The 26,158-nt window shown below is 34.8% G+C and overlaps 1 protein-coding gene across 2 annotated transcripts in view; it reads left to right on the top strand.

The window, feature by feature from the left end:
* SAXO1 (stabilizer of axonemal microtubules 1) overlaps window positions 1–26,158 on the top strand; it is a 120,627-nt gene that overhangs the window by 89,100 nt on the left and 5,369 nt on the right. The window contains exons 2-3 of one of the 2 annotated variants that reach the window (XM_074282968.1): window positions 3,179–3,358; window positions 23,670–23,872. In XM_074282968.1, coding sequence (XP_074139069.1) covers window positions 3,179–3,358; window positions 23,670–23,872 — 383 coding nt within the window. Of the gene's footprint in view, window positions 1–3,178; window positions 3,359–16,183; window positions 16,249–23,669; window positions 23,873–26,158 lie in introns of those variants that run through there. The other variant, XM_074282969.1, reaches the window with a different exon arrangement.

Here is a 26,158-nt window from a genome sequence, read left to right as displayed (position 1 = left end):
TTAGCAATTATCTCCAAATCACTCATTTCAATGGCCTTTTCCCCCTCCCTTCCCTGCCCTAGTGCCTTTATCTTTCAGATTACCTTCTGGCTCCTCAATGTGTAGGGACCTAATTACTTATATGTTGTCTCTATATTATAATGCAGAATCCTCCAGGACAAATTGTTTTTATCTTTCTTTGTATATTGAAGCATTTAGTCTAAGAGTGTACACCTAAGTACTTGTTAACTGAGTGACAGTATTGCATGTGTTTTCTCTTTTACAATAGCTAGCACAAATTCTTAGTCACAGGAAAGAAAAAAAAAAGGTTTCAAAGTTCTTAAAGGAATGAGCCTTGTGGTTTTAAATTACAATCGCATTGCAAATATAAGTCAATTATGCAATGTGTTCATCCAGCTGCTAGATATATTAACTTCTTATAATGATAGCCACTTTACAATATAGACATGAATATCCAGAGGTCTTTTCACTTGTCTTGACTGGAAACACTTTGCTAGACAAGAAATTTCTATGAAATAAATGATTTTATTTAGGTGGTCTATTAAAACATTTGTTAGTTTAAACAAAATGTACTAGTGTACTTTTGGGGATGGATTATTGATAGGTATCAGCATGGTTTGGAGAAGTGGACAAAGTTAGAACAAGAAATGAAGGCAATGAATTGATGTCCTGTTTTTAGTGATGCTAAATGGTAAAATTATAGAGATGTCAAAATGTAAATGTCAAAAGTCTGCCTAAGTTAAAACATTCCAGACCCCCAGAAAAACCTACGACGCACTGATGGATGTTCTAGTAATATTATCCTTATTGATTTCTCTATAAAGAATCCTGTGAAATATAGCTTTTTGGGTTGTTTTAGATCCTGAAAAACTTCTTGAATTTTTACTTTTCAGCCTTTTGAATGAATCTTTCTCATTTTACCAAGTGAGGCTGGCATGAAATTTTGATAATAATTAAAAAGATCTTCATGGCTTAAAGCAAACTAGGAGAGTGAGTTCAGAATACCAATAGTCTTGTATGAGGAGACATGGAGCTCATAGCAAAGATAACTAGCCATTTGCCAGAAGATTCACAACAAATCACAAATCATGGAGAATAATGGAAACAGATCCTGAGGGAACTGGACATCCTGTTGTGGCTCTGGAGGGAATGGGGTGCTCTCTCTTCAGCCAGCCAGGACTTCTGGGTTAGTCTTCTGAATTCAGCAAGACCAGACATTGTTTGCAGAGGTCAAAGAGCTTGGGGACTGATTCTGATTCATGTTAGGAGAAAACTCCTGGGAACTAGTTGATATTCAAAACTTCCCCCTGGTAAGAAAAGGGAATTTGGGCTACTACTGCTGGTCTTATTCTGTCAGGAGTTTGGGGGCTTCTCTGGGCGGGGGGAAGGGGTTGGGAAGGCTACTATATTCCTTACAATTGAAGGCCATTAGTCACCTTTCTTTTTGCCAATTTGTACTGTGAGATTCTAAAATTATTGGCAATAACCTTCTTTTCCTTGGGATTCTTGGAAATTACGAGTAGTATGATTCAGGCAGAGAAGTCATTTTGGAGTCAGCTGTAGCCTAGCCATGTAGTTTAGAAGAAAGAGGCCTGGTCCAGGGACTTAGAGTTTGGCCAGTCACTTTTGATCCATTGGTACTCTGCAGCCTCATCTATAAAATGAAGAGTTGGACCTCCAAGGGCCTTTGCAGCTCTAACATGCTCAGATTTTAGTACAGATTCAGTTTTGGGATTTGAATACTGTTGAATTTTTCAGAATGTTATTCCTTAAATCTCCTTCTCCTATTACTCCAGACATTTTTCTTCTCTCTTCACTTGATAGCTGTAAGGGGGAAAAAAATCAAAACAATTAACCCAATCTTTTTTCCATCAGGCTATTTTTTTTTTCTTTTTTAGGTCTTTTAATTTGCTTTGAGTCATGGAATTCTCAAAGTTGTGGGGCTTCTCTATAAGCCCCTACCATCATTAACATTATTAACAGTGTCAAGAAATATTTTTTATTGCTCATATGACCCATATTCAAAACAATTAAATAATTATTTAAACAATTAGAATAGAATACAATCACCCTTCAGAAACAGAATAACATGATCCAATTCCTGATTTGCAAATGTAATAAACAAGTTAATGACATGATAGAGTTAAAAAAATATTTTTACCATCTTGCTGCAAACAGGCAGTATGCTATAATGGATATCTGGAACTTAGAATCAGGGAGAATGACCTGAGTCCAAATTCCACCTCAGATCTTTTTTGGTTGTATGACCCTAAGCAAATCTCTTAACCTCTCAGCCTCAGTTTTCTTCACTGTAACATTAGGGTGTTTGACTTCCCAGCCTCCAGGTTTCCTTTTAGTTCCTAATTTATGATTCTGTAAATGAGTAAAAGCAGACATAGTCACATTACCCCTCAGACTGCTTTGAATGCTAACATTTCCAAAAATTTTGATTTACATAGTGTTATATCAAATTTAGAATCTAACTTTTGATTAGATTTTAAATAGATTTTAATGTAATTTTAAAAATTAATTTTTCTTCTATCATTAACACCTATGTTTTGGAGTTTAGAACTGTCAGGGACCTTCAATCAATCCTTCCACTTTGAAATGACTTGCTCATGGTGGCACAGTGGCAGAGTTGGCTTGCAAATCTGTCTAAACTTTCAATCAAGGACATTTTTTTTTTCATGGCACCATAGAGTGTTCTTTTGAAGGTCACACTTTGGATGGTGTACTTGAATTCATAGCCTTCAATAATAGTCCCATTGTAAAATCTTTTCTTCTAACTAGTGACTGCTTCAATACTTTGTGGATAGTTCACTGGATACAGAGAGGGGAAAGACTGAAGTTGCCATCTAGGCAAGTTACTGTATATTTTAATCTCTGTATCCGTAAAATGAGAGAATTACACTCAACTATTGTTAAAATTCTTTTTTACCTTAGTAAATTGTCTTCTCAGTAGATCAATAGCCTTGGCTAAACATAATTTAGTAACTTTTTTTTAACCTTCTGCTGGTGATGATGACCCTTTCTGAATTGCTTGGTTGTCTATGAATTGCCAATAAAGAATCTGTTCCTCCTTTCCAAAAATTTAGTCTTGCTTGCTTGGTAACAGCTTGAAGCCTTCAAGCATCTCAGACATTAATGGAATAATTAATTTCTCTGCTTTCCTTTTTAGGCGCCATCGTTGCCCACACATTCCCACCAAGATTTACGAACAATCAGAGAACAAATGCATTCTTACAGAGTACGCAGATAATTATCCTACCTATCAGTTTTATCAACCAAGAGAATCCTTCAAACCCAAGTTAGAATATCATAAAGGATCTTTGCCAATGGAGGCCCTCTCCACAGCAAGGTAAGAAACTGTAAACATCTTTGGGTTTTTTTTTTGGAGGGAAAAAAGAAATACTAGGATAATTCTTATAAAAGGTTCTTTGGGGATTCTATCCTATTACTAGGGAACCTTCACGTCTGTTATCCATAATCTTTTAAGATGAATTGGAGGTTGCTCAGACCTCCTAGTTGTTTGTAGCTATAGTTATGTTTCCTGAGAGAAGCCTGATCAAAAAATGAGGACTATAATTTGAAGGATGAGTTTCTAGAGATTCTAATAATATTCTACTAATAAAATTGCCTTACAGGGCATTTAAACTTTTCAAAGTTTAAAAGGACCAAAGCAAAGGACCAAATTCCCTGCATAGGTAGAACAGTCTTGAGCTGGACTTCCTGTTTCTGCTTGGAAAACTGTCCTGAAAATGTCCTGTATTCAAAATTTGCTTATTTTATGGGTTGGAAGTATAGTAAAGTTTCTTAAGAGAATTCTGGCAAAAATTGTTGCTTTTGCAACAGATTTTCCCTATGTAGATTCAGAAAGTTGAAAGTCAGACAACTGAGGCAGAAGTAAACATGGGCTTGATGAAACCATGAAGTGCATTTCACTGAGAGTTAAAAGACCCGGTTTCTAATCTTGGCTCTGATTCATTTTTCTTTTTCATTTATTTATTCACTCATTTATATATTCATTCATCTATCCATCTATCCATCCATCCATTAATTAATTTATTTAACAATTACTTGTTTATCATAAACTTAAATAGAAAATAGGAAAAAAAAGAACCTTGCCATGGACACAATAGAGTATAATAGAAGATTCAAAACATAAAACAATAAATTTCCATTTCAAGAAAGCCAATATAATAAATGCTACAGATTCTAATCAGAGCTGTCCATCTTTTCTTTGCTTCCTTGTATGTTTCTTTGTTTTCTGCTGTGCACCTTTTATTTCCCCCCCTTTTTTCCTCCCTGCCCCTGAAGGTTACAATTAAGTATGGATATATTTTCATATATATATAAAACACTTGTTTACACATATATGTATATACACATATATATGCACACATATACATGTAAGCTCTGATTCTTAACTAGTTGTATTCTGAGCAATTTTCTGAATTTCAATTTCTTTCTTTTATAAAGTGAGAATAATATTTGCATTATGTGACTCAAAGGAAAGTACATTGCAAACTTTTAAAGTTCTGTGTACGCATTATTTTTATGATAATTCTGGAATGGAAGAAAGACATCATATCCATAAAATATTTTGAGAATGGTGAGAGAAGAGTACCCAGATCAGGACAGCTCCAAAAGTTAGCAAGAAAATGAAGGAGGCTTACTCTGATTAAGATAATTTTGATTTGATTACTTTCAATTTGTTCTCAAAAACTATTTGAGCATTGGACTGAGAATATTCAACTCTGTGTTTGGACACATTAAGTGACAACTAATTTTAGTGGCCCCTCTTTTGACCTGTGGTCAGCTGATAGAATAATCAGCAGAGGTAGAACTCTATTTTTCAAGGAAACCAATAAATGATCCAATCCAAAAAGCTTTGATTAAGCATAAGACATGGGAGACAGGCAAAAAAGAAAAAAAAACCACTCCCTGTTTTTAGGGATATTATATTCTATTAAAATATATTACATACAAATACCTAAGTAACTGATATCTCTGGACAAGTAGATGACTCAGTAGATAGGAGTGCCAAGCCTAGAGTCAGGTGGACCTGAATTTAAATCTGGCCTCAGAGAGTTACTAGCTGTGTAATCCTAGGCAAGTCACTTACTCCTCTTTGCCTCAGTTTTCTCATCTGTAAGAAGAGCTGGAGCTCAGTTTTCTCATCTTTAAGAAGAGCTGGAGAAGGAAATGGCAAATCATTCTAGTTCCTTGTAAGAAACCTCAAATGGGGTCACAAAGAATTGGACATGACTGAACTGAACAACAACCAATATCTTGAGGAGGGAGAGAATACTAACAATGCTTTTTCTGCAGAAAACAGGAAAGGCATTCTGTAGGAGCAAGCATTTGAGTTGAATCTTGAAGGTAAGCATTCTGAGAAGTGAAAGGGAAGGAGAATATTTTAGGGAGTGGGGGAATAATTTATAAAAGATAGTAAATGGAATTCTGAATTAAGGGACCAGTAAGTAGGCCAGTTTGGTTAGACCATATGCTACATGTTGGAAAGTAGTATGGACTAAATCTAGAAAGGTAGATTGGAATCTGATTGTGTAGGACTTTAAGTGCCAAGCTGAGGAATTTGTATTTTGTCTCAGGGGCAATAGGTAGCCACAGAAACTTATTGAAAGGCATTGTGGTTTATTTGATAGGATGGTCAGACCACATCTGCATAACTGCCTTCAGTTATGGGAGCCACATTTAGGGAGGATGCTTTTTCCCCCAGTAGTATTTTATTTTTCCAAATACATGCAAATATAGTTTTCAACATTCACCTTTGCAAAACCTTGTGTTCCCAATTTTTTTTCCCTCTCCTCTCCTTCTCCCCTCCTTCTCCCTTCCCAAGACAGCAAGCAATGCAATTATAGGTTAAAAATATGCAATTCTTCAAAACATATTTTAGAAAGCATGTGCATTAAGCTGGATGGTATTCAGAAGTTCAGGCTTGAGAGTTTGTCTTGTGTAGATAGATCTAGAGATGTTGAGCCCAAAGATGATAAGACTCAGGGGAAACTCAAGTTCAAATCTGGCCTTTACACATTTAACTTACTGACTGTGCAGTCCCAGATAGATCACTTAACCCCAATTGCCTTGCCAAAAAAAAAAAAACAAAAAACAAAAAACAAAAAAGAAGAGAATGAAGAATAAATGATAACAAACATGATAAATCCTAGGGCTACAAATACAAGCAGACAAGGTGATCCCTTATGCTCAAGGAGATTCTGTTCTAAAGGAGTAAGACAACACACAAAAAGGAACTGAAAGGAGATAGGGAAGAGTACCTAAAAGATAGCAATTAAGCTTTTGAGAAGGAGGAGAAGGAAGGTTATAAGAGTGAGTTGAGGTGCAAATGAAGAGAAATGTAGTTGGAGAGATTCTTAAAATGGCAGCCCTTCTAAAAAAGGAGTCAGCAGTGAGAACAGAGCTTTAAATGGGATGTCAGCTATTGAGAAGAATATAAGTCAATCATATGATCCTAAGATCTGGGTCTTATCATTCCTAAAAATCAAACCTATTTCTCAAGGCTGACTAAACCCTTAAACCCAACAGAATCAGAAGCCATAATCCTTACCTTGGAAAAAAAAGGATGTTTAAGAGAAAAGAAGAGAAAAGAAAGTTTTATATATTGGTTGGAAGTGATAACTCAGCTTGTTTCATATTCTTTTTCTTCTTGCTCTTGTTTACTTAGCATCTTCCTTCTCTTATCCCTTTGGATGAAGAAATTTCTCCAAGGGAGTCTCACCAGCCAAACTTAGTTATATAGAATCATAAAAAGATGGGGAAAAAACAAAACAATCTTTTCACAGAGATGTAACCACTGGGACATGTACTTGAGTTTAACATTTGAACAGAAGTCATTTTATATATTCTAGGGAGAACTTGGGGGTGTTGGTGGGGAGAGAAAAGGAGGGGAATTTTTTCTTTGGAATGTAAGAGGAGGCAGATGTTATCAATCATATGGTATCTCAGAGGTCACTAAAAATTGAGAGTTCTTATTTTATTTAAAATTTCAGCCAAAAGACAAACTCTGCAAGTATCAATTGGAAGCATACAACTTATAATTCTATAATTCCTGCCCTAGAAAGTCAGGAAAAAAATTTCTGAGAAATCTTTGTAGTGGTCTATAAACAAAGATGAAAAGGGGAACCCATATATTTTGGGAAGACATGCTCAAACCACCTCACTCTATAAGTTCTAAATTGAATTTTTCTGGTTACCTGTAAATTGCCCAGTAAATGATTTTAAATTATTCATTATTCATGTTAATTTATTTTCATTTTTTTAATTGAGGCTTTTTATTTTCAAAACACATGCAAAAGTTATTTTTCACCGTTGACTGCTGCAAAACCTTGTGTTTCAGTCCCCCCCCCTTCTCCCCAACCCCTCTCCTAGATGGCAAGTAATTCAGTATATGTTCAACATATCATAAAACGCAATAAATATCTATACAGTTTTGAAATGAAACAAAACCTAACATTTTTCACAGACATAGAAATATGACCTAAATTAACATTTGGCCAAAGGCAAGGGAAAAAGGCATTGAAGCATTTTCAAAATTGAACCCTTAAATGATCAAAGGGACTATAATATATAAGCTGTATATAATGGAAAGATTAAAAGATTTGGTATCTGAGAAGCCATTTAAATCTTGGATTAATCACTTATTTGCTGAAGGATTTTGGGCAACTCACTTTCTGAATCAATGAATAATTTAGCATTAATTACTACCTTGCCCACAAAGATTGGTACAGTCAAAGTTACGGTTTTTCTAGTAGCAATGTATGGTCTTGAAAGTTGGATTATGATGAAATCTATGCTTTCAAATTGTGATACTGGAGAATACTTTTGTAAATTCCTTGTAAAGAAGGGAGATAAAATCAATCAATACTTAAAGAAATTAATTCAGGCCATTTACTGAAATGTCAAATAGTAAAGCTGAAGCCTGAAGACCAAGTAAATTATATATTTCCTCTCTCCCTGGGTTTAGGGGATGTTTATTGTTCTTTGCAAATGTATCCAACTCCCTCCCATGGTGTTTTCCTAAGTTTAGAAGATTCTCTGCACCACAGTTCCTTTTGGCTACTAACAGAATAGCTTTTATGAAGAAATAATTTGCTTCGAAAATTAAAATCACAGTTATACACACTTACCTTCCCAATATGTGGAAGGCATAAATTCTTCTTCCCTTTTGTACCAGCTCAGAAGGGAAGAGGATTAGGTTTATTATTTAGCCTCATTTGTATAAACCAGAGCTTCTTAAGCTTTTTTCATCCATTACTCCCTTTCCCTGAAGAAAATTTTACATAACCTCTAATATATCGGTATATAAATAGATATGCAAATCAAATATTTACTGATAATAAATAATAATTTTATGACTCATATTCAGTTATAAGACCCCAAATGGGGTTGCAATCCATAGTTTAAGAAGTAGGGCATAGAATACAGTAACATTCCAAGCCTGAAATTTCTTTTGGGGTCATGTATTAGGCACCCTGGCTTTCTTGGGCCTCTTGGTTAGACCAGCTGGCTACACCAAACCATCTGCAATCCATGCCTTGAACTCCCAGGTTTGGGATGGATTACCACCTACACCCAAAACCTGAGAAAGATATGTTAAACAGAATAGAGCTAAATCTTCTCATATCTATTTCTCTGAACCATAGTAAAAGAAGGGGAAGGGCAGGGGGAAAGGAAGTCTATTCCTTCTCACTGGTTCAGTTCACAGTGTCTCTGCTTGTGATCTTCATCCTCTGAATGAAGGAGGAAAGGAGCTCACAGGAAAGAGTGTGAGTCAGAAAAGTACCAGAAAGAGATGTCTCAGTCTCACTAGTTTCAAAGACTCTAGGTATCCTATATATGTAAATATAGTATGTAAATATATATTATGTATGTGTGTATGTATATACACACATACATATATATATGTATACACACACACACACAGACACATATATATACACATATATGTATGCCAAGTACCTTCACTTTTTAGGTCTGGGTATGTCCAGGCAAGCCCCAATAGGGATGCCTCTGGGGAAATTGGGTGTTCTCCAAAAGCCCTACAAAATAGATAGATGATTTTTTTGGGAAAGGTAAAAAGCTGATGGGGGGAGAGAGGGAGCGGTCAAGAAAGGCTTAGTAAACAAGGTAACCCATGAGCTAAATTTTGAGTAGAGTCTAAGGGACAAGAGGTAAGGAGTAAATGATTCCAGGCATGGATGACATCTAATGCAAGAGCAAAGACAGGAAGTTAGAGTGCTTAAGAAAGTAATTTTATTTCAAAGATAAAATATGTATATAAATATGTAAAATATAAGATATAATTTAAATTGAAAATATATATCTGGTTAGGATCAGGTTGAGATGTATAATATAAACATAGTATTTATAATTTTATCCTAGAGATAATAGGAGACAACTGGAGTTTTTAAAGTAGGGGAATAATATGGTTTGACCTGAACTTATTAATTCCCTTGAAATTCTTAATCTTTTATTCTTCCATATGAATTTTAATATTTTTTCTATCTCTGTAAAATAATTTCTTGTCAGTTTGATTGGTGTGGAACTGAATAAATACATTAATTTAGGTAGAATTGTCATATTTATCATCACATCATGTGATATCATTAGAATAGCACATGACTCTTACTGCTCATAAATCTTAAAAGCTTACAATTTGTAGCACATGCCACATGAGGGAAATGGTTGTTATTTTCAGTCATTTCTTAATATGAAATTATTTCTACCAACCTTTGTATATACTCCCTTATAAAGGATCTGCCTTTAGCTAGATTGACTTAACCTAAATTTATAGGTATCACTTAAGAGAGTTATACTACATGCTGCTTTTTCATTAGTGAAAGTCTGTCATGAGCAATTGGTATTCTTCTAATTATTTAGATCTAACTTTATTTGTGTGGAAACTGTTTTGTAATTGTGTTCATATAGTTTTTGGCTTTGTCTTGGCAGGTAGATTCCCAAATATTTTATATTATCTATTGTTATTTTAAATGGAATTTTTCTTTGTATATTTTGCTGCTGGACTTTGTTGGCAATATATAGAAATGTTTATAATTTATGTGGATGTATTTTGTTTTTATGTATTTTGTATTCTTCAACTTTGCTAAAGTTGTTAATCATTTCTAGTAGATTTTTAGTTGATTCTATAGGATTTTTTAAGTATACCATTGTATCTGAAAAGAATGTTAATTTTGTTTTCTCATTACCTATTCTAATTCCTTTAACTTCTTTTTCTTTTCTTATTGCTAAAGCTAGCATTTTTAATACAATATTGAATAGTAATAGTGATAGTGGGCAACCTTGTTTTATTTCAGTTATTGGAGCTTATTGGAAATGCTTCTAGTTTCTCCCCATTATACATGATGCTTGCTGATGGTTTTAGATAGATGCTTACTTATCATTTTAAGGAAAACTCCATTTATTCCTATACTCTCTAGTGGTTTTTAACAGGAATGGATGTTGGATTTTTTGACCATAACTTTAAAAGGAAAATCACTTTGGAGTTGTATAGAGGATGATTTGGAGTTGAGAGAATTTTGGGGAAGGAAGACCAGTTAGGAAGTTATTATGCTTTCTTTCTTCAAAATTCAGATCAAACACTACTTGTCTACATGAAGAGTTTCCTGATAGTTCCTAGGGCCTACCCTCTCCAAATTATTTCATTTATTTATATAATTAATACATCTACATGTATATATATATATATATATATATATATATATATATATATATATATATATATACACACACATATATGTTTGTTTACATATTGTCTTCAGAAGAATGTAGGCTTCATTCATTGCAAACTCCCTGTGACCTGCTTCTCCACAGCTACACACATGAATGTTCATACCTTTTGCCTGGGACATGATAAACACTTAATCACATTTATTGATTGATTGGTGGCTGTGTGAGTGGAGAAAAGGCAATAGATAATAGATTGTGGAAGTTGAAAATAAACAAAATTGATAATTGGTTAGATGTGGGGTTAGAAAGAGTGAAGAGGCAAGGATAATTCCAAGTTCTTGAGACTGGATGACTGGTACCATTGGGAGAAGTTGGGAAATAGAGAAGAGGTCTAAATTTGGGAGAAACAATAACGAGTTCTGTTTTAGATATGTTGAGTTTGAGAAACTATGGAACATTGGCGCCTGAACATGGGACATAAGAAACAAAGAAGCAGCAGCTCCCGGTAGCGGTTCGTGAGTAGAATCCTCCCGGAGTTCTTTCAGTAACCTGTGGGGAAGAAAAGGGAGAAGAGACCCAGTAAGACTTTTTTTTTTAAATTTTTTTTTTTTAGACTTTTTTAGTTGGGGTCATTAAATGCATCAACACATCAAAGGGCGGGTCGAGCCACGAGATTGATGGGAGACTTAAATGCCTGTTCTGACCATAGTTCTCTTCTCCATTTGTAAGTATGCCCGCCTGACATCTCACAAGCTTCAACACTTGCTGCTGTTTGCACTCCCTAGCATGCAGACTCAGATATCTTAGCATGTGGACTTAGATAACAGCCAATGCATAAACCATGCTGTGGGGGAAAAATAATCATACTCCTATAAAACAAAAAATCCAGAATTGTTAAGGACCATGCCTAAGAGAAGGGGCAGGTCAATTCTCAGAGACCCTCCGCAGCTGTGGATCATAACACTTGAGGAAGTTACAAAACAACCTTCACAGATGTTCCTTGTGGATTGGTAATGAAATAAATTGGAGGCAGAGGGAAGAGGACAGAGAATGCAACTGCCTCTCAGTCTCCTTGTATCATCATCATCCTCTCACATGAAGAGATCCATTCTACAGGTCTGAGTTAGACCTCCAGCAGCCACCAGCAGGAGGCTTCCATATCACAACAGGACATAAGAGTTAGAAATGTCTGAAAGGCAATTCATGATGTGCTACTGCTAATCAGGAGTGAGATTAAGTCTGTATGTCATCAATTTAGAGATGATAATTAAGCACATGTTGAGCTGATAAGGTCCCAAAAAGAGGACAAAGAGGAGAAAGAGTCTAGGATGCATTGGAAAGTATAATAAAGTATAACAGTATTGGAAAGTGGTAATGGTCTGAGAAAAGAATGAAAGGAGAGAAGGAGAAAAAATTGGTAAGAATAAAGAATAATTTTAGAAAAAGTAAGGCCTAAGGAAAAATAAATAATAATAATAATAATAATAATAAATTGTGATTGGAAGAAAGAATTTCAGAATTCTTGATCTTGGCAGCAGAATTCCTGTGTAGTTAAAAAAATCAAAAGGTATGAACATTCATGTGTGTAGCTGTGGAGAAGCAGGTCACAGGGAGTTTGCAATGTTTCCTCATTTGTCAAACTAAAGAAATTAAACTAGATGTTCTCTAAAGTAGCTTTATCCTTTGAATCCTACTATTCTATGTTTTTGTGACCTAAGATTGAGAGTAAACTAAGGAAAGGTGGTAGAAGCATGATTTGTATCCCTTAGTGCTTTAGAGGAGGGGGCAAAAGTGGGGAGAGAAACAAAATAGCTCTTCTGTTCTTCCTGTGATCACAGAAGGAAAAATAAGGGAAAACAAATGAGAGGAATCTCACCCTGACTTTTATTATATTCTTAGAAATGGTGGAATTTCATTTAGGCATTGTAAAGCATGAGATTATCAATAAATTCAGTTCAATTTAATTTAATACACATTTATTAAGTAACTGTTATTTGCCAGGCATTATGTTAAGTGTAGGGAATATAAATAAGAGAGACAGTCTTTGCCTTCAGAGAGCTTAATGGAGCTTACATTCTAATGGAGGAAGACAATATACAAAAAGAAGCTGGACAGGGGTAAGCGGTGGTAGGCACCAAAAGGGTACTTGTGGGCATATGAGATTTAAGGTAAACAGAGCTGCTGGTAGACATTGTAATTACCTGACAGCCCTTAATAAAGGAATGCTTTGGGAGGAGTTTCATGTTCTACCCTCCACCTTCAGTTCTCTGAAGAAGAAAAGCAATTGAGGGTGAGGTGAGAAACTATTGAGTATCATCTGAATTTATCTGAGTCAATCCTGAATCATATTTCTAGACTTTACCTTCTAGAGTAGAGCCCATGGATCTTGAAAGGAACATGTGACCTGGGTAATTATTGATAACCAGAGAATATAGAGTTTTCTGTCACAGAAGAATTGGGATGAAGTTGGGTACATCCAACACGGTGGCCCTGAGACAATGTTTATGTCTTATTTGGTGAATGTTTGCCATCACTTCTACAATGGTGCATGTATAATGAAAAAACTCTTACCAACTACCCAAAGATTGGCCTGGCTTAGATTTTGAGGCTAGTGCCCAAGGCAGCTTGGCAGCCTGCTTCAGGACAGTGGTTGCTTTGGTTGATGGTAAACCCAAACATAAAAAACACCTGGCTTCTGGAAAGGTTATCATCACAGCATGGGATACCATTAGGATAGCATATGACTCTTACTGCTCATAAATCTTAAAAAGCTTAAAATTTACAGCACATGCCATATGAGGGAAATGGTTGTTATTTTCAGTCATATCTTAATATGAAATTATTTCTACAACCCTTAGATGCTCCCTTATAAAGGATCTGCCTTTAGCTAGATTGACTTAACCTAAATTTATAGGTATCACTTAAGAGTGTTTTACTACATGCTTCTTTTTCATTAGTGAAATTCTGTCATATGAAGTACTATTTATGAGCAGCAATTTTGGTGCAGTGGAAATGGCACTGGACTGAGATTTCTAATCCCAATTTTTCACTCTAGTTTGCTATATGGTCTTGAACAATTCATTTCTCTTAGAAGTAAATAGCCTCTGAATTGCAACTCAGTTCTAACTTTCCCCATCTATAACATGATAGGGTTGAATTAGATGCTCTCTAATGTCTCTTTCAGTTCTGATGTCCATGATTGGATGGGACTAAGACACAAATATCCTTAGATATTACTCTGGTCCACTTTTGTCATCTATACTTAGAATATGACTCTTTTTCATCTCTACCCTTTTTTCCCCTTCAAGACATTATTAAAACACTTCCTTCTACATGATCTTCCAATTACTAGTGCCATCTTTCTTTATAATTAACTGTCTTCTACTTATAATCGAAATATTCATTTTTGTTTATATTTACATATGTCCTTGGTGTCCCCCCATTAGAATTGCATTTTGCTAGAAGGGATTATTTCACTTTTTTATATTTGTATCTCTCGTATCTACTATAGTACCTGGAATATTTAAGACTTAATAAATATTGATTTGGCAATTATCTTTTAGTTAAGGACTAATTCCACATATGGGAAAATTAATTACTTTGGAGAACTTATCCCATATTGGAAAGGTGAGGTTCTGAACTTCTTTTCTATTGCAGTTCTAAAATAAGTTTACAACAGGTGGAGTAAAGTTAAAAGGGAAAAATGATTTTGTCAGAAATATTACTAGAAGGTCTAGTACCTTGAATCTTTTTTAAAATTAATTTTTTAAATCAATGAACAAAATTCCATTTTCTTACTTTTTTTGCCCTTTTTCCTTCCCCCCAATGAAGAAGAAGAAGAAAAAAAAACAACTTATGCAACAAATATGCAGTCAAGCAAAACAAATGCCTGCATTGGTCATATCCCCAAAATGTTTGTCTCATTCAGACTCTGAGTCCATCACCTTTACTTTATTAAGCAGGTAGCATGTTTTATCATAAGACCTCTGAATTGTGGTCATTCATTGTGTCAATCAGAATTTGTAAGTCTCAAAATTGATAATGTTGTTGTTGAATAAATTGTTCTCCTGTTTCTGCTTACTTTATACAAGTCTTTCCAGGTTTCTCTAAAACCATCACCCTTCATCATTTTTTAATATAACACAAGAGTATTCCATTATAACCATGTACTATACTCTATTTAGGCATTTCCCAGTTGATGTGTATCCCCTTATTTTCCAAGGTCTTTGTCAGCACAAAAAGTGTTGCTAAAATCTTTTTATACACATGGGTTCTTTCCTTTTTTTGTTTTTGTTTTTGTTTGATATTTTGGGGTATGGACTTCTAGTAGAATGTTATCAATTCTTAATTTTAAGGATGTAACCTCAAGAGGGAGTCCACTGGGCCATTATTGTATAAAGGATAGAGGTAAAATTGGATGAAGGTTGAAGTGAGAATAAGAGAGGTCTAGTTAAAATTTTTAAAAGGTACTTTTGGCATTAGGGAAGAATGTGAACATTATTTTCTGATTTCCAAATCCATCCCTCACTTGGAAAGGGAATATGGCAGTATTATAGGGAGACTATCCTGGAGAAAGAGTCCTTGGAAAAAGATGATAATAATAATTATGGCTATTTTTAAGACATAAAGGGAAATTGAACTTTAAAAAGAAGAATTACCATAATATTGTAATTTTAAGACAATGTTGATGAACTCTCTCTTGCATTGTGGATAGAGGAGGCATCTTAAGGTGTTTGTGATATGGGCATTAGGAAGAGATTGTGTAGGATGAGAAGATGGGTTTAGAGAAGATTTGAAAACTTTCAATATTCACTTGGACTTTCTCCCCTTAGGATTTAGTTTCTATCTCAGTAGCTGCTGTTCTTGCTAGCATATTCTGTGGTCTTGCTAGCATAGGAAGGCCCATCAGTTTTTCAGTGAGTTTTGTGAGGGTGATCAATAAATTCCCTGGTTTAAGGTTTGTCTTTGGTGGTCTCCATCTCAGTAGTTGTAGTAGTCCTAGCCCTATTTGTGGGTCAATTGTAATTCAAAGGCTACATGACTCCTCCCTTATCCAGAAGCTATTAGCCTGGAGAGAATTTTTGTTTTGCTGGAGCAAGGAAAGAAGGCATCAGTCAGTGAAAGGTTGTGGTCCTTCTCTCTCCTTTCTGATCCAGTCTGGCTCTCAGGACACTCTTGGACAGAGGAAGCAGTAGGGAAATTAATAAAGAAATATGAGGCTAAACAAAAAAGATCAAGGATAGGTGATAACTTCTTGTTTGGCCAATAGAAAAATAGCTAACATTTATATTAGTGCTTACTATATACAGGCCCTGTGCTGAATACTTTATAATTATGATCTCATTTGAGCCTCACAACAACCCTGTGAAGTAGGTATAGAGTATTCTTGTTTTATAGATAAGGAAACAAAGGTTAAGTGACAAGTGGGTTCAAAAACACAATCTTTCTGAGTTACCTCTCCTCATACTTGATGAACTGAAGGGAGAAAAGCAGAGAGAATAGAAGTACATTAAGGAAATATATGTGAGACCTTTTATTCTGTTGACTTATACACATGCAAAGAATCTTTTAGTAACTCTATCAGTGAGAGGGTGTGACCCAGAGAATTTAATTCTTCACTTATTGTGTTTATAAATGGATAAGATTGTTTGTGCAGAGACCTTGTAACCCCTGGAACACAGGGAGAAAGAATGTTTTAAGATGTTGTTATTTGTTCTTTCTCAAAGAGGATCTCATCAAGGAGGTGATGCCATAAAGTGAAAGTAAATTGGACTTGAGTGAGGGAGGGTGGTGCAAAATCACCAGCCTCACTTTCTCCTCCAGACCCAGCTGGATCCAGTGGAAAGATAGATTGACTGGAATTGGCTCTGGATGTAGTAGGAGACTTTGCTTTTTAAGCTAAGGCTTTTTTTTTTTTTTTTTTTAACAGATCTCAGTTTGACTTTGTCAATATCCATTCAGTGATAAGTTTGGGTAAGAAAGAAATAAAGCAAAGAATGGCCCTTTTCCCAAATCTTCCCCCCCTAAAAGGAATCAATCTAAGAGGGGAAGACCCTGATATTTGAACATGAATTTTCTGACTCCAAATCTTGCCTCCTCTACTGCCTTTCTATATAAGAATGCTTAATTTTAGGGATCAAATCTTATGTATGCATAAGTAGTCAAAAGAGTCAATAAAATCATTGATTTGAATGTTCTCTCCTTAAATGATCTGCATCATTATATGTATCAAAACTCATCCTAAATATTCTCACATTATTATTGAGTCCCCCCCCAAGGTCTAATACCTTTGTTTTTTTCATACCCAAAATATAATTTAAAATATTAAAATTTTATCATCTCCTAATGCTAGCAAATTTTAAATCTCCCTCCTTTCATTCCTTCAAGCCATAGTTAAACCTAATGGTTTTAATGGCTGTAATTACAGAGAGTTTATTAATTTCATTTATTTGAGCATAACAAATGGATGCATTCTTTCCTCCCATAGTCACTAACATACATAAGCTGAAAATTACTTAAAACACCAGGAGAGGAACATTACTGGGCCAGGAGAGGATTGTTGGGCAGCTAAATCAAGGTGAGATGATACTTGTGTGGAAAAAAGATTTCTTGGCACTTTGAAGGACCCTTACTCATCATATTCATTGTCTCTGAAGTTGACTTTAATCCTTTCTGCAGTATATTCCTTTTTTAAAACCCCTTTTTCCATCTATCCTTGTTAAATCATAGAAACATAAGATCATAGAATAACCCTTGAGGCCATAGGTCTAGCCCTCCTCATTTAACAGGTGAGGGAACTGAGTTTGACAGAGAGAGAGCTTCAGTGACTTGCTAGTAATGTCTAAGTTAGGATTTTACTCAGGTCTTCCAGACTTTATACCCCAGCATTCTATACACCACCTGATTAAATTGTTATAGCCTTCTTCCTTAGAAATCTTTCTTTAATCTTTGCTTAATTTTTATCTTAACTTTTGGACTTCTATGCTGGATAACTTTTGTAGATATATATGTATAATCTATTTAATTAAAACTTAATACTATTTGAGCTTTATCTAGCACTTTAGTAATACAAAGTGTTTTCCTCACATCATCTCCTTTAATCCTTTCCCAGATCTTATGAGAATCAGAAGTGCAAATACTATTGCCTCTATTTTACAGATGAGAAAATTGCGGCTGAGAGACCTCTAGATAATAAATGGCAGAGATAGTTGTGAACCCAATATTTCTGACTCCCAGTGTTTTTTTGTTACATCATATCTTTGATTATTTCCTTCTTTGTTAGGTCATGAGTATTTGAGGAGTGGCTAAAAATTATATTTAAAAATACAAGGTAGATAACATAACTATTACCAAGTGGGCAGGAACCTTGTACAATGGAAAGAACAACAGATTTAGAATCAAAATGATGAGATATGAGTCAGGGGCATTGAAACCTCCAATATATTGGGGCTTCAGAACTCCCCCTGTACAATTTATCAACTGTTGGGAAAAGAAGGTTTGGACCCTAAAAGAATACTGGGGTTTTGGGCTAGTGTTGTGAGGTGTCTCAGTTTGTAAGATTATACCTTCTTCAAATCAAGAGGCAAAGTTTTTGTTATGCTATTGACATATGCTAAGTTCCTTAAAGACACCTGCCATTAACAATGGGGAAGATGCCATTAGACAATCTTGGTTCTAATCAATTTGCTGCCACAAAGGGATTGCAGTTCCTAATAAACCCTTGAAACTGCCATAAGACAGGCTGAATTCGTTTTAAAAAAAAGAGAGAGTTTTGGGGGGATCAATAGGTTTTTATAGGGGAAAAATTAACCTCAGGGGTTGACATCAGAACTTAGCCTTCTGATTGGATACCATAACTGTGGAATTTGTTGATGCAAGGAATTTGACAAGGACAAAAGAGCATCAGCCCTGAAGTCGGGAGGACTTGAGTTCAAATATGACCTGACTTTGTGACTCTGGGCAAGTCACTTAACCCTTATTGTCTCAGCAAAAAAAAGAAAAAACAAGAAAAATAAAAAAATAAAAGGTCCTCTTAAAGAGATAATTGGATCAGTGCTCCTTCCTGCTTACCACAGGGAGTACCTTGGATAGTAATTCTGGCTCTCCTGTCAATGTCCACCTAGCTACCAAGAATCCTATCAAAAGGACCTAGATAGTTCCAATTGATTTTGCCACTACTTACTACTTGTATTGTTTTAAACAAGTCTGGGCCTCTGTTGGCTCATCTGTAAAATGAAAGGATTAATCCAAATAATCTCTAAAATTCTCTTTAACTTTAAATCTATGACCTTATGAACTAAATGTCTCTAAGAAAATGGAAAGTTTTTTTTTAATGTGGTTATAGGATATAATGATAATGGGGATACATAGTTATGTTAAAAATCAACATATATTACAACTAATTTTGGAAAGAGAAGAATTTGAATATTTGTGAATTATGCTTAAGATATTACTGTTCAGAGATACCTTGTTTTTGTTGAAGAGAGGAAAATTTTTGCTTTGGTAAATTAAAATTTTCTATTTCACTGAATATACATGTACCTTATACTTCTGCTTTTCACTTCAGGTAACAAGATTTTATTAAAAATTCCATTTACTAAGGACACAAGAACTCATTTGGACAAACATCTTTGGAAAGCACAATCCTCAGATTTGCTAATTGTGCTTCCTTGTTTCAATGATTAGCTTATTTTTTGTCTTCAATTGTAATTGTTTGTTAACTGTTGTTGTTTGTCCTTCCTTTTTGAAGAGGACCATGACATCAGGGAAGTGATGCCATGACATGCAAGTGAATTATTAAGTGAGGAAGGGCTGTTCAAGATCATCTCACTTTCTCCTGTATAGCCATATGAGTCCAGTGGCAAGACACAGATCAGGACAGCTGGAGATGATCCTGGATGCAATAGGAGGCTTTGGCCTTTTTAAGCTAAGGTCTTTAACAGTGTAAGGTCAGTTTGAGGCAAAGCTCAGTAATTACAGGTAGGTAAGAATTGAGGCAAAGAATGGTCTCTTTTACCAATCCCCCAAAAAATCCAATCTGGGAGGGAAAAACGCTCAAGATTTCTGGCCAAAACAGAAACAATTGCTCTTTACATTCACTTTGAGTCAATCAGGCTCAAAAAATGATCAATTGAGACTTGACCTGGGATCATTGATGGGCCAATCAATGAGAACCAGAGTTATTTGGATTTAAGGCATGGTTCTTAAGAAAGAAACCCAGCTGGTAAATTCCAAGATATGTTGGGAGGTTTTAGCAATGCAATTTTTTTTTTACATTTCTTTGAGTAGAGTACATAGAGGTAAGGGTATGATATTCTCCGAAGAAAGAAAGAAACAAAGAAAGAAAGAAAGAAAGAAAGAAAGAAAGAAAGAAAGAAAGGAAGAAAGAAAGAAAGAAAGAAAGAAAGAAAGAAAGAAAGAAAGGAAGGAAGGAAGGAAGAAAGAAAGAAAAGAAATAGCTGTGTTTCTCATCTCATCAGTTCAGTTGGGTCCCCAGTGGGGCAGCTTTACTTACAGAGGTTATTATCTGTCCTTCTTGAAGAGGATATCAGGGAAGTCATAATATGACATGCAAATGAATTGGATCTAAGTGAAGGTGGCTGTGCACTACTTAATAGGCAATTTTATGAGAAACCATAAGTACTAAATAATTTTGTATTGTCATGCCTTACCATTTGACAGACAATTCTGGGTTAGAATGAATACATTGACTTTGAATCCTTAGCTCTGTACTATAAAGGTCATCATGGCAGTTAAGAGGTACAGTAGATAGAATGCTGGTCCTGGAGTTAAAAAGACTCATATTCATAATCCAGTCTTAGACACTAGTTGTGTGAACCTGAATAAATCATATAGACCTATTTGCCTCAGTTTCCTCACTTGTAAAATGAACTGGAGAAGGAAATGGGAAATCATTCCAGTATCTTTGCCAAGAAGCCCCAAAGGGACTCATGAAGAATCAGATATGACTGAATAAGAAAAATACCTAGAAAACATATAGCAGAAAATACCCCTGAGTTCTCTGGGGAAACACACTAATTATATAATTCTATAGGAAGCTTTGTAAAAGAAAATAAATAAATAATAGAGGATTTTACAGTTGTCAGCATTCTTTACAATCATGTGTTGGGTAATTCTGGATTAGAGTGAATGCATCAAAAATAACCTTTAAAAAAATACCATAGAGTTGTTAAATATTTGGGGCCACCCATATCTAGGAAATGTATAACAGAGAACATCTCTGTGCTATCTGGGGAATCAACAATATAATGGAATTGTTTTTTTTCCCCCTTCATTTCTTGCCCTTAGGATCTTCTGATATTCCCCACTTTGAATGTGAAATGGAACAGAGCAGTTTCTCTGATTTAATTGAATGATATGTTTATACAGGGATGTGTGGTCCAATACAGTCTTCAAACTGAACCCAATGGCTTCTTAAAATGGAGATCCCCCTTCCTCCTCATTTCTCGCTCTTCTAGCGTTGACATTTTTGACAGACAACAGCTTTTCCTAAGTTCAGAAAAAATGCAGTTTTATTTATGTGTTCTTCAAACAGGCTTATATCATTGGAAATTTCACTACTTGGTATTTGCTTAGGTAATGGCCTGAAGGCCACATCATTGATATTTTCACTTCTGTATCTAATTATAGTGTTGAATTGATTCCAGTGGAAGATACTTGTATACAAAGTAGTGCTGTGTGGGCCACTCTGCCCATTTGGGGGACCCATTTCCCACCCTCAAAGTATACAGAAAATCATTTTCCAGATGCTACTAGTCACATAACTGCCCATTTTACATTTTACTAACAATACAGAAGCCCCTGGCATCCAAGCATATGGATTGGAGACATTTTTGATGGTCATTGTAAAAGATTTCAAATCTAGTCTGGGAATATACAAAGAGTTCAATGAAAATGTCAAGTGGCTCTCTCCCATATTTGCTCAGTCCCCAGAGAGATTAATTTTTCCTTCTGCCTCATCTTCCTTTTTTCTCACCCTCCAATATTTAGAGGACTTAGTTTTGGTTTATTGACAAGTGCATGTATAAATCCAGGCAAGACAGATTACAGTGGTGCATGTTAACTTTGCTAGTCAAGCATGGTTTAGGGGAATGCTGTTCCAGATTTTGTCCAGGAAATACATTTTATTGGTGTTTGGTTCTAATGCTTTCCTGTCCGGAAACCTTCCCCTTTGGCTGAGCTGCTGTGGAATGTGCTGTCAAGGGGAATCTGCTTTCCCCTGGCCCAGTTGGATATATGTATTCTTATTGATATATGTTCTAAAATAACATAGAATTTGTATGTTTGTGTGTCCACATGCACATATGTGGTTGTATTTTTTAAAGTATAAATTTAAAAGAAGGGAGGATCTGATGACTACCACTTAAGATGGTCCAGGTTTATTTGGATGCTGGTGGATTAGATATATCTATCCTATAAGATTACCAGAATAATTTCTGAGTGGTAACAATTTTTATTTTATTCTTTTAAATTTTATGATAGTTTTTAGTGAAGGGGCAGGGAAATTGACAGTTTTTTTCCTTTTCTCCTTTTACTATCTTTTAAAAAATAATAGCCTTTTATTTTTAAAAATACATGCAAAAGATAGTTTTCAACATTCACCTTTGCAAAACCTTATGTTTCAAATTTTTCTTCTTCCTTGCCCTGATCTCTACCCTAGAGAGCAGTTAATCCAATATAAGTTAAACATGTGTAATTCTTCTAAACATATTTACACATTTATCCTGCTACACAAGAAAAATCAGCTCAAAAGGGGAAAGAAGAGAAAGAAAAAAAGCAAATAAACAAGAACATCCACAACCAAAGAGATGAAAATATTATGTTATGATCTACATCCAGTCCCCACAGTGTTCTCTCTTGAGGCAGATGGCTCTCTCCATCATAATTCTATTGGAATTAATCTGAATCACCTCATTATTGAAAAGAAAATCAGAGTTGATCATCACATAATCTTGTTCTCTTAGTTCTGCTCACTTTGCTTAGCATTATTTCATGTAAGTCTCTCCAGGACTTTCTGAAATTATCTTGAGATCATTTCTTATAAAACAATAATATTCTATTACATTCATGTACCATAACTTATTCAGTTATAGCAGAAAATGAGAGGATTTAAAATATAAAATAATACATTTTTGTTTCAAGAAAACCTATGTAATAAATGCTACATATTGTATTTGCTTCCTCGTGTTTTTTTCCTTTGCTCTCTGCTATGCATTTTTACTTTATTCTCCCCCCCTTTCTATCCCTCTAAGAAAGCTATGATTAAACTTGGATACACATACCCAGACATATACAGTTATTAGTAATCATACACATATATACATACATATACATTCATATGTATCCATGTAAGATTGTAGTATGCTCTGTTTCTCTGAAAATGGATGTTTCTCTTCATAAATCCAAATCTTTCCATATTTTTTTAAGTTTACCAACTCATCATTTCCATTACAGCAATATTCTAGTCTAATTATTTTAAATAGTCTAGAACAATATTGATTAATTCTGGCTGAAATATGGTATAGTTTTCCTATTTTTCTCTTTTGATTAAATCTATTTTATCTTTAATTTTTGTCTGAGATCATTACTATTACTTTTTTTACATAATAAATTCTACTCCTTAGTTTTGACTTTATTAAGAGCAAGCATTATACCCTTATAATTCTTTGGTACTCCTATATTGACTAACATAGTCCTATAGACATACAGTAAACAACCTTATAGAACATTAGCCTGTTGAAAGAAGGAAATGTTAATTTATTTTTGTCTCTGATTTCTAGTACAATACACATACTAAGCACTTAAAAGTACATGTTGATGAATTGAATCAAATAACTATTTGTTGAATTTTACATAGTAGAAAACACTGATAAAACTTTAGCTTTAAGCCAACCATTAAAATAATGTGTCGATTTTATTTATAGGAGAGATTATGGCCCTCACAGAGTATTCCCAGTGAGGGCAAAGCCACCTGACCAGTTCATTCCAAATGAAGAGAACATGGATTTGGTCACAACATATAAACAGGATTTCAGTGCCTATCCTTTCTGTCGAGTAGATCCTATCAAACCACGTGAAAACAGGCCTCAATGTAAAGACAAGATGGATTCTCTGCCTACATACAAAGGTATGAACATATCCTCATTATTTTCTTTAGGAAGATTCCTCACCAGGCCATATTGCTTAAGTCAGAAAAAAAATTGACATACATAGCTGCTTGGAGAGATAATAGTGTGAAAAGAGAGTGAGGAAGACATGGCTTTAATTAGGTTAATCCTGCCTTTGACAAATATTGGTTGTGTGGCACTTGGCAAGTCAGTAAGAATTCTAATATTGTAAATTGTCAAGAAACTACTGTTCTGCATTGGTAGAAGGGAGAGGATTTCCTTGTAAGGAATTTTTTAACTAATAAGACGCAGACACAAAAAGATTGTCCTTAATTTACTTTATCTATAAAATTATATTTTAGGTTCAAAATTTTGGTTAAATTTAATTTAATTTTAGTTAACATATACCTGATATGACTTCTACTGATGAAACCTCTTTATCAAAATATTTATGTTTGGAGCAAACAGGCGTGCCATGAGAAAACAACATGCTCTCAGTACCAAGTGCTCCTGAATATATTATCATTATTAAATAAATCTTACAGCCATGTTACCTTGACACATATCTAAAAGATATGAATAATCATTTTTGTCCTATGTAAGTAAATGGATACAAATTATAAGCAGCTCAGTAATGTCTGTTATTAGTAATTTTTAAAAAAATGACCAGACTAAGTCTAGTTGAGTTTGCTTGTGGGATGGAGTCAAGTCCTGTTTTATAACACCTTGTGTGATTTTTCACACATCAACACTGGGACCAGAAATATTTCTTAGATTTAGAGGTAATGTTGTGGAATAAATAGAATACTGGACTTAAAATCAGGAACATCTGTATTTGAACTCTACCCAACCTCAAATACTTAATAGCTTTGTGATTCTGGGAAACTATCTTTAATCTCCCTGGGATCAGTTTATCAAATCTGTAAAATGAAGAATTGAACTCAGTGACATCTAAAGTTTCTTCCATGGCTCTGCTTGTATGTCTCCCCCTCTCACTCAAAAGGAAAAACTCTTATGTTCTTCAACTTTTCAGTTCTTATCATTCAAATAGGACTAAATTTAAATAAAAGGAAATCTGGATCTATCTGGAATCTCGCCTCATGTCCTCTGCCTTACAGATAATTTATGTGTCTAACAAAGCTCAAATGGTAGCTTTGTTAGAGTTCAAGTAGTGTTCTAAAGACCCAGGTTCAAATTCTTGCTCTTCTACTTCTTAGCTATGAGATCTTGGGAAAATCATTTTCTGATAGTCTTTGCATTTCAGTTTCCTCATCTATCAACCCAGGGGGTTAATTTTAGATGTTCTATCTATAAATCATGGGAAACAATGATCTTCTCTATTTGTTTCTTGAGCCTCAGGACTATTTTAAGGAATTTTTTATGTATAGTAGGTCAAAGCAGCTATTAAGTCCGTAAAAGCTTGGGTCCTTGTTTGTTAAGGAAAATCTATGAAATCTTACTTATTTTATTCGTTTTTGTGTGTGTCATTGTGCCAAATGGCAGAACATCAAAATTCAGTTTTTTGAGGCAATCTGGGTTAAGTGACTTGTCCTGGGTTTCATAGCTAAGTGTCTGAGGCTAGATTTGAACTCAGGTCCTCCTGACACCAGGGCTGGGTGCTTTTTATCCACGGTGCCATCTAATTTGCCCCCAAAAATCTTTTTAAAAATGCATACTAGCACTTTCTAAAAATACACAACATATCAAGATACTTTCAAAGCAGATATGCAAATAACTGAGAAATCCAAGCTCTGGTTCAGAGTATTTGTGTGAAATGTTGCTAGGGGGTCCATAATTGGAAACTTTGCAGGGGTGGGGGGGCAGAGTGATAATTTAAAAATCATCTATAGTAGGATAACATAGCCATATATTACTTTCTTTCTCCTTCTACCTCCTTCCCATCATGTAAAGTTTTCTTTTTCGTCTTTTCTTTTTGTTTGTCTTAAGTTTAGTTGAACTTATTTGGGAAGAATATGAACCCCTGGTGCTTCATAGGGGTCCAGGTAAGAGAGGATAGATAAAATCAGAGTAGTTTCTAAAGCTCCTGAGCATACAAGGCTGTAGTTTAGGCACTGGGTAGGTGTTCAAATTGACATTCTGGGTTTAGTTTTCTTTTCCTTTATGTAAATGCTCACATGTGGTCAGAACTGGAACAGAAATTTTGTTCAGGGACCATTCTTACCTTATCTTATTATTTTATCACTGAGTCAAGTGAATTTTTTTTTTTCTGTTACAATTCACTTGCTATATTAGTAATTTCCCTTGCAACTTCATTATTTTATGACACAACTTCTTCCTCTTTCCAA

This window comes from Sminthopsis crassicaudata, chromosome 1 (assembly GCF_048593235.1).
Source record: "Sminthopsis crassicaudata isolate SCR6 chromosome 1, ASM4859323v1, whole genome shotgun sequence".
Lineage (NCBI taxonomy): Eukaryota > Metazoa > Chordata > Mammalia > Dasyuromorphia > Dasyuridae > Sminthopsis > Sminthopsis crassicaudata.
The sequence above is the reverse complement of the archived record's forward strand: the minus strand, read 5'-3'. Positions and strand labels throughout refer to the sequence as shown.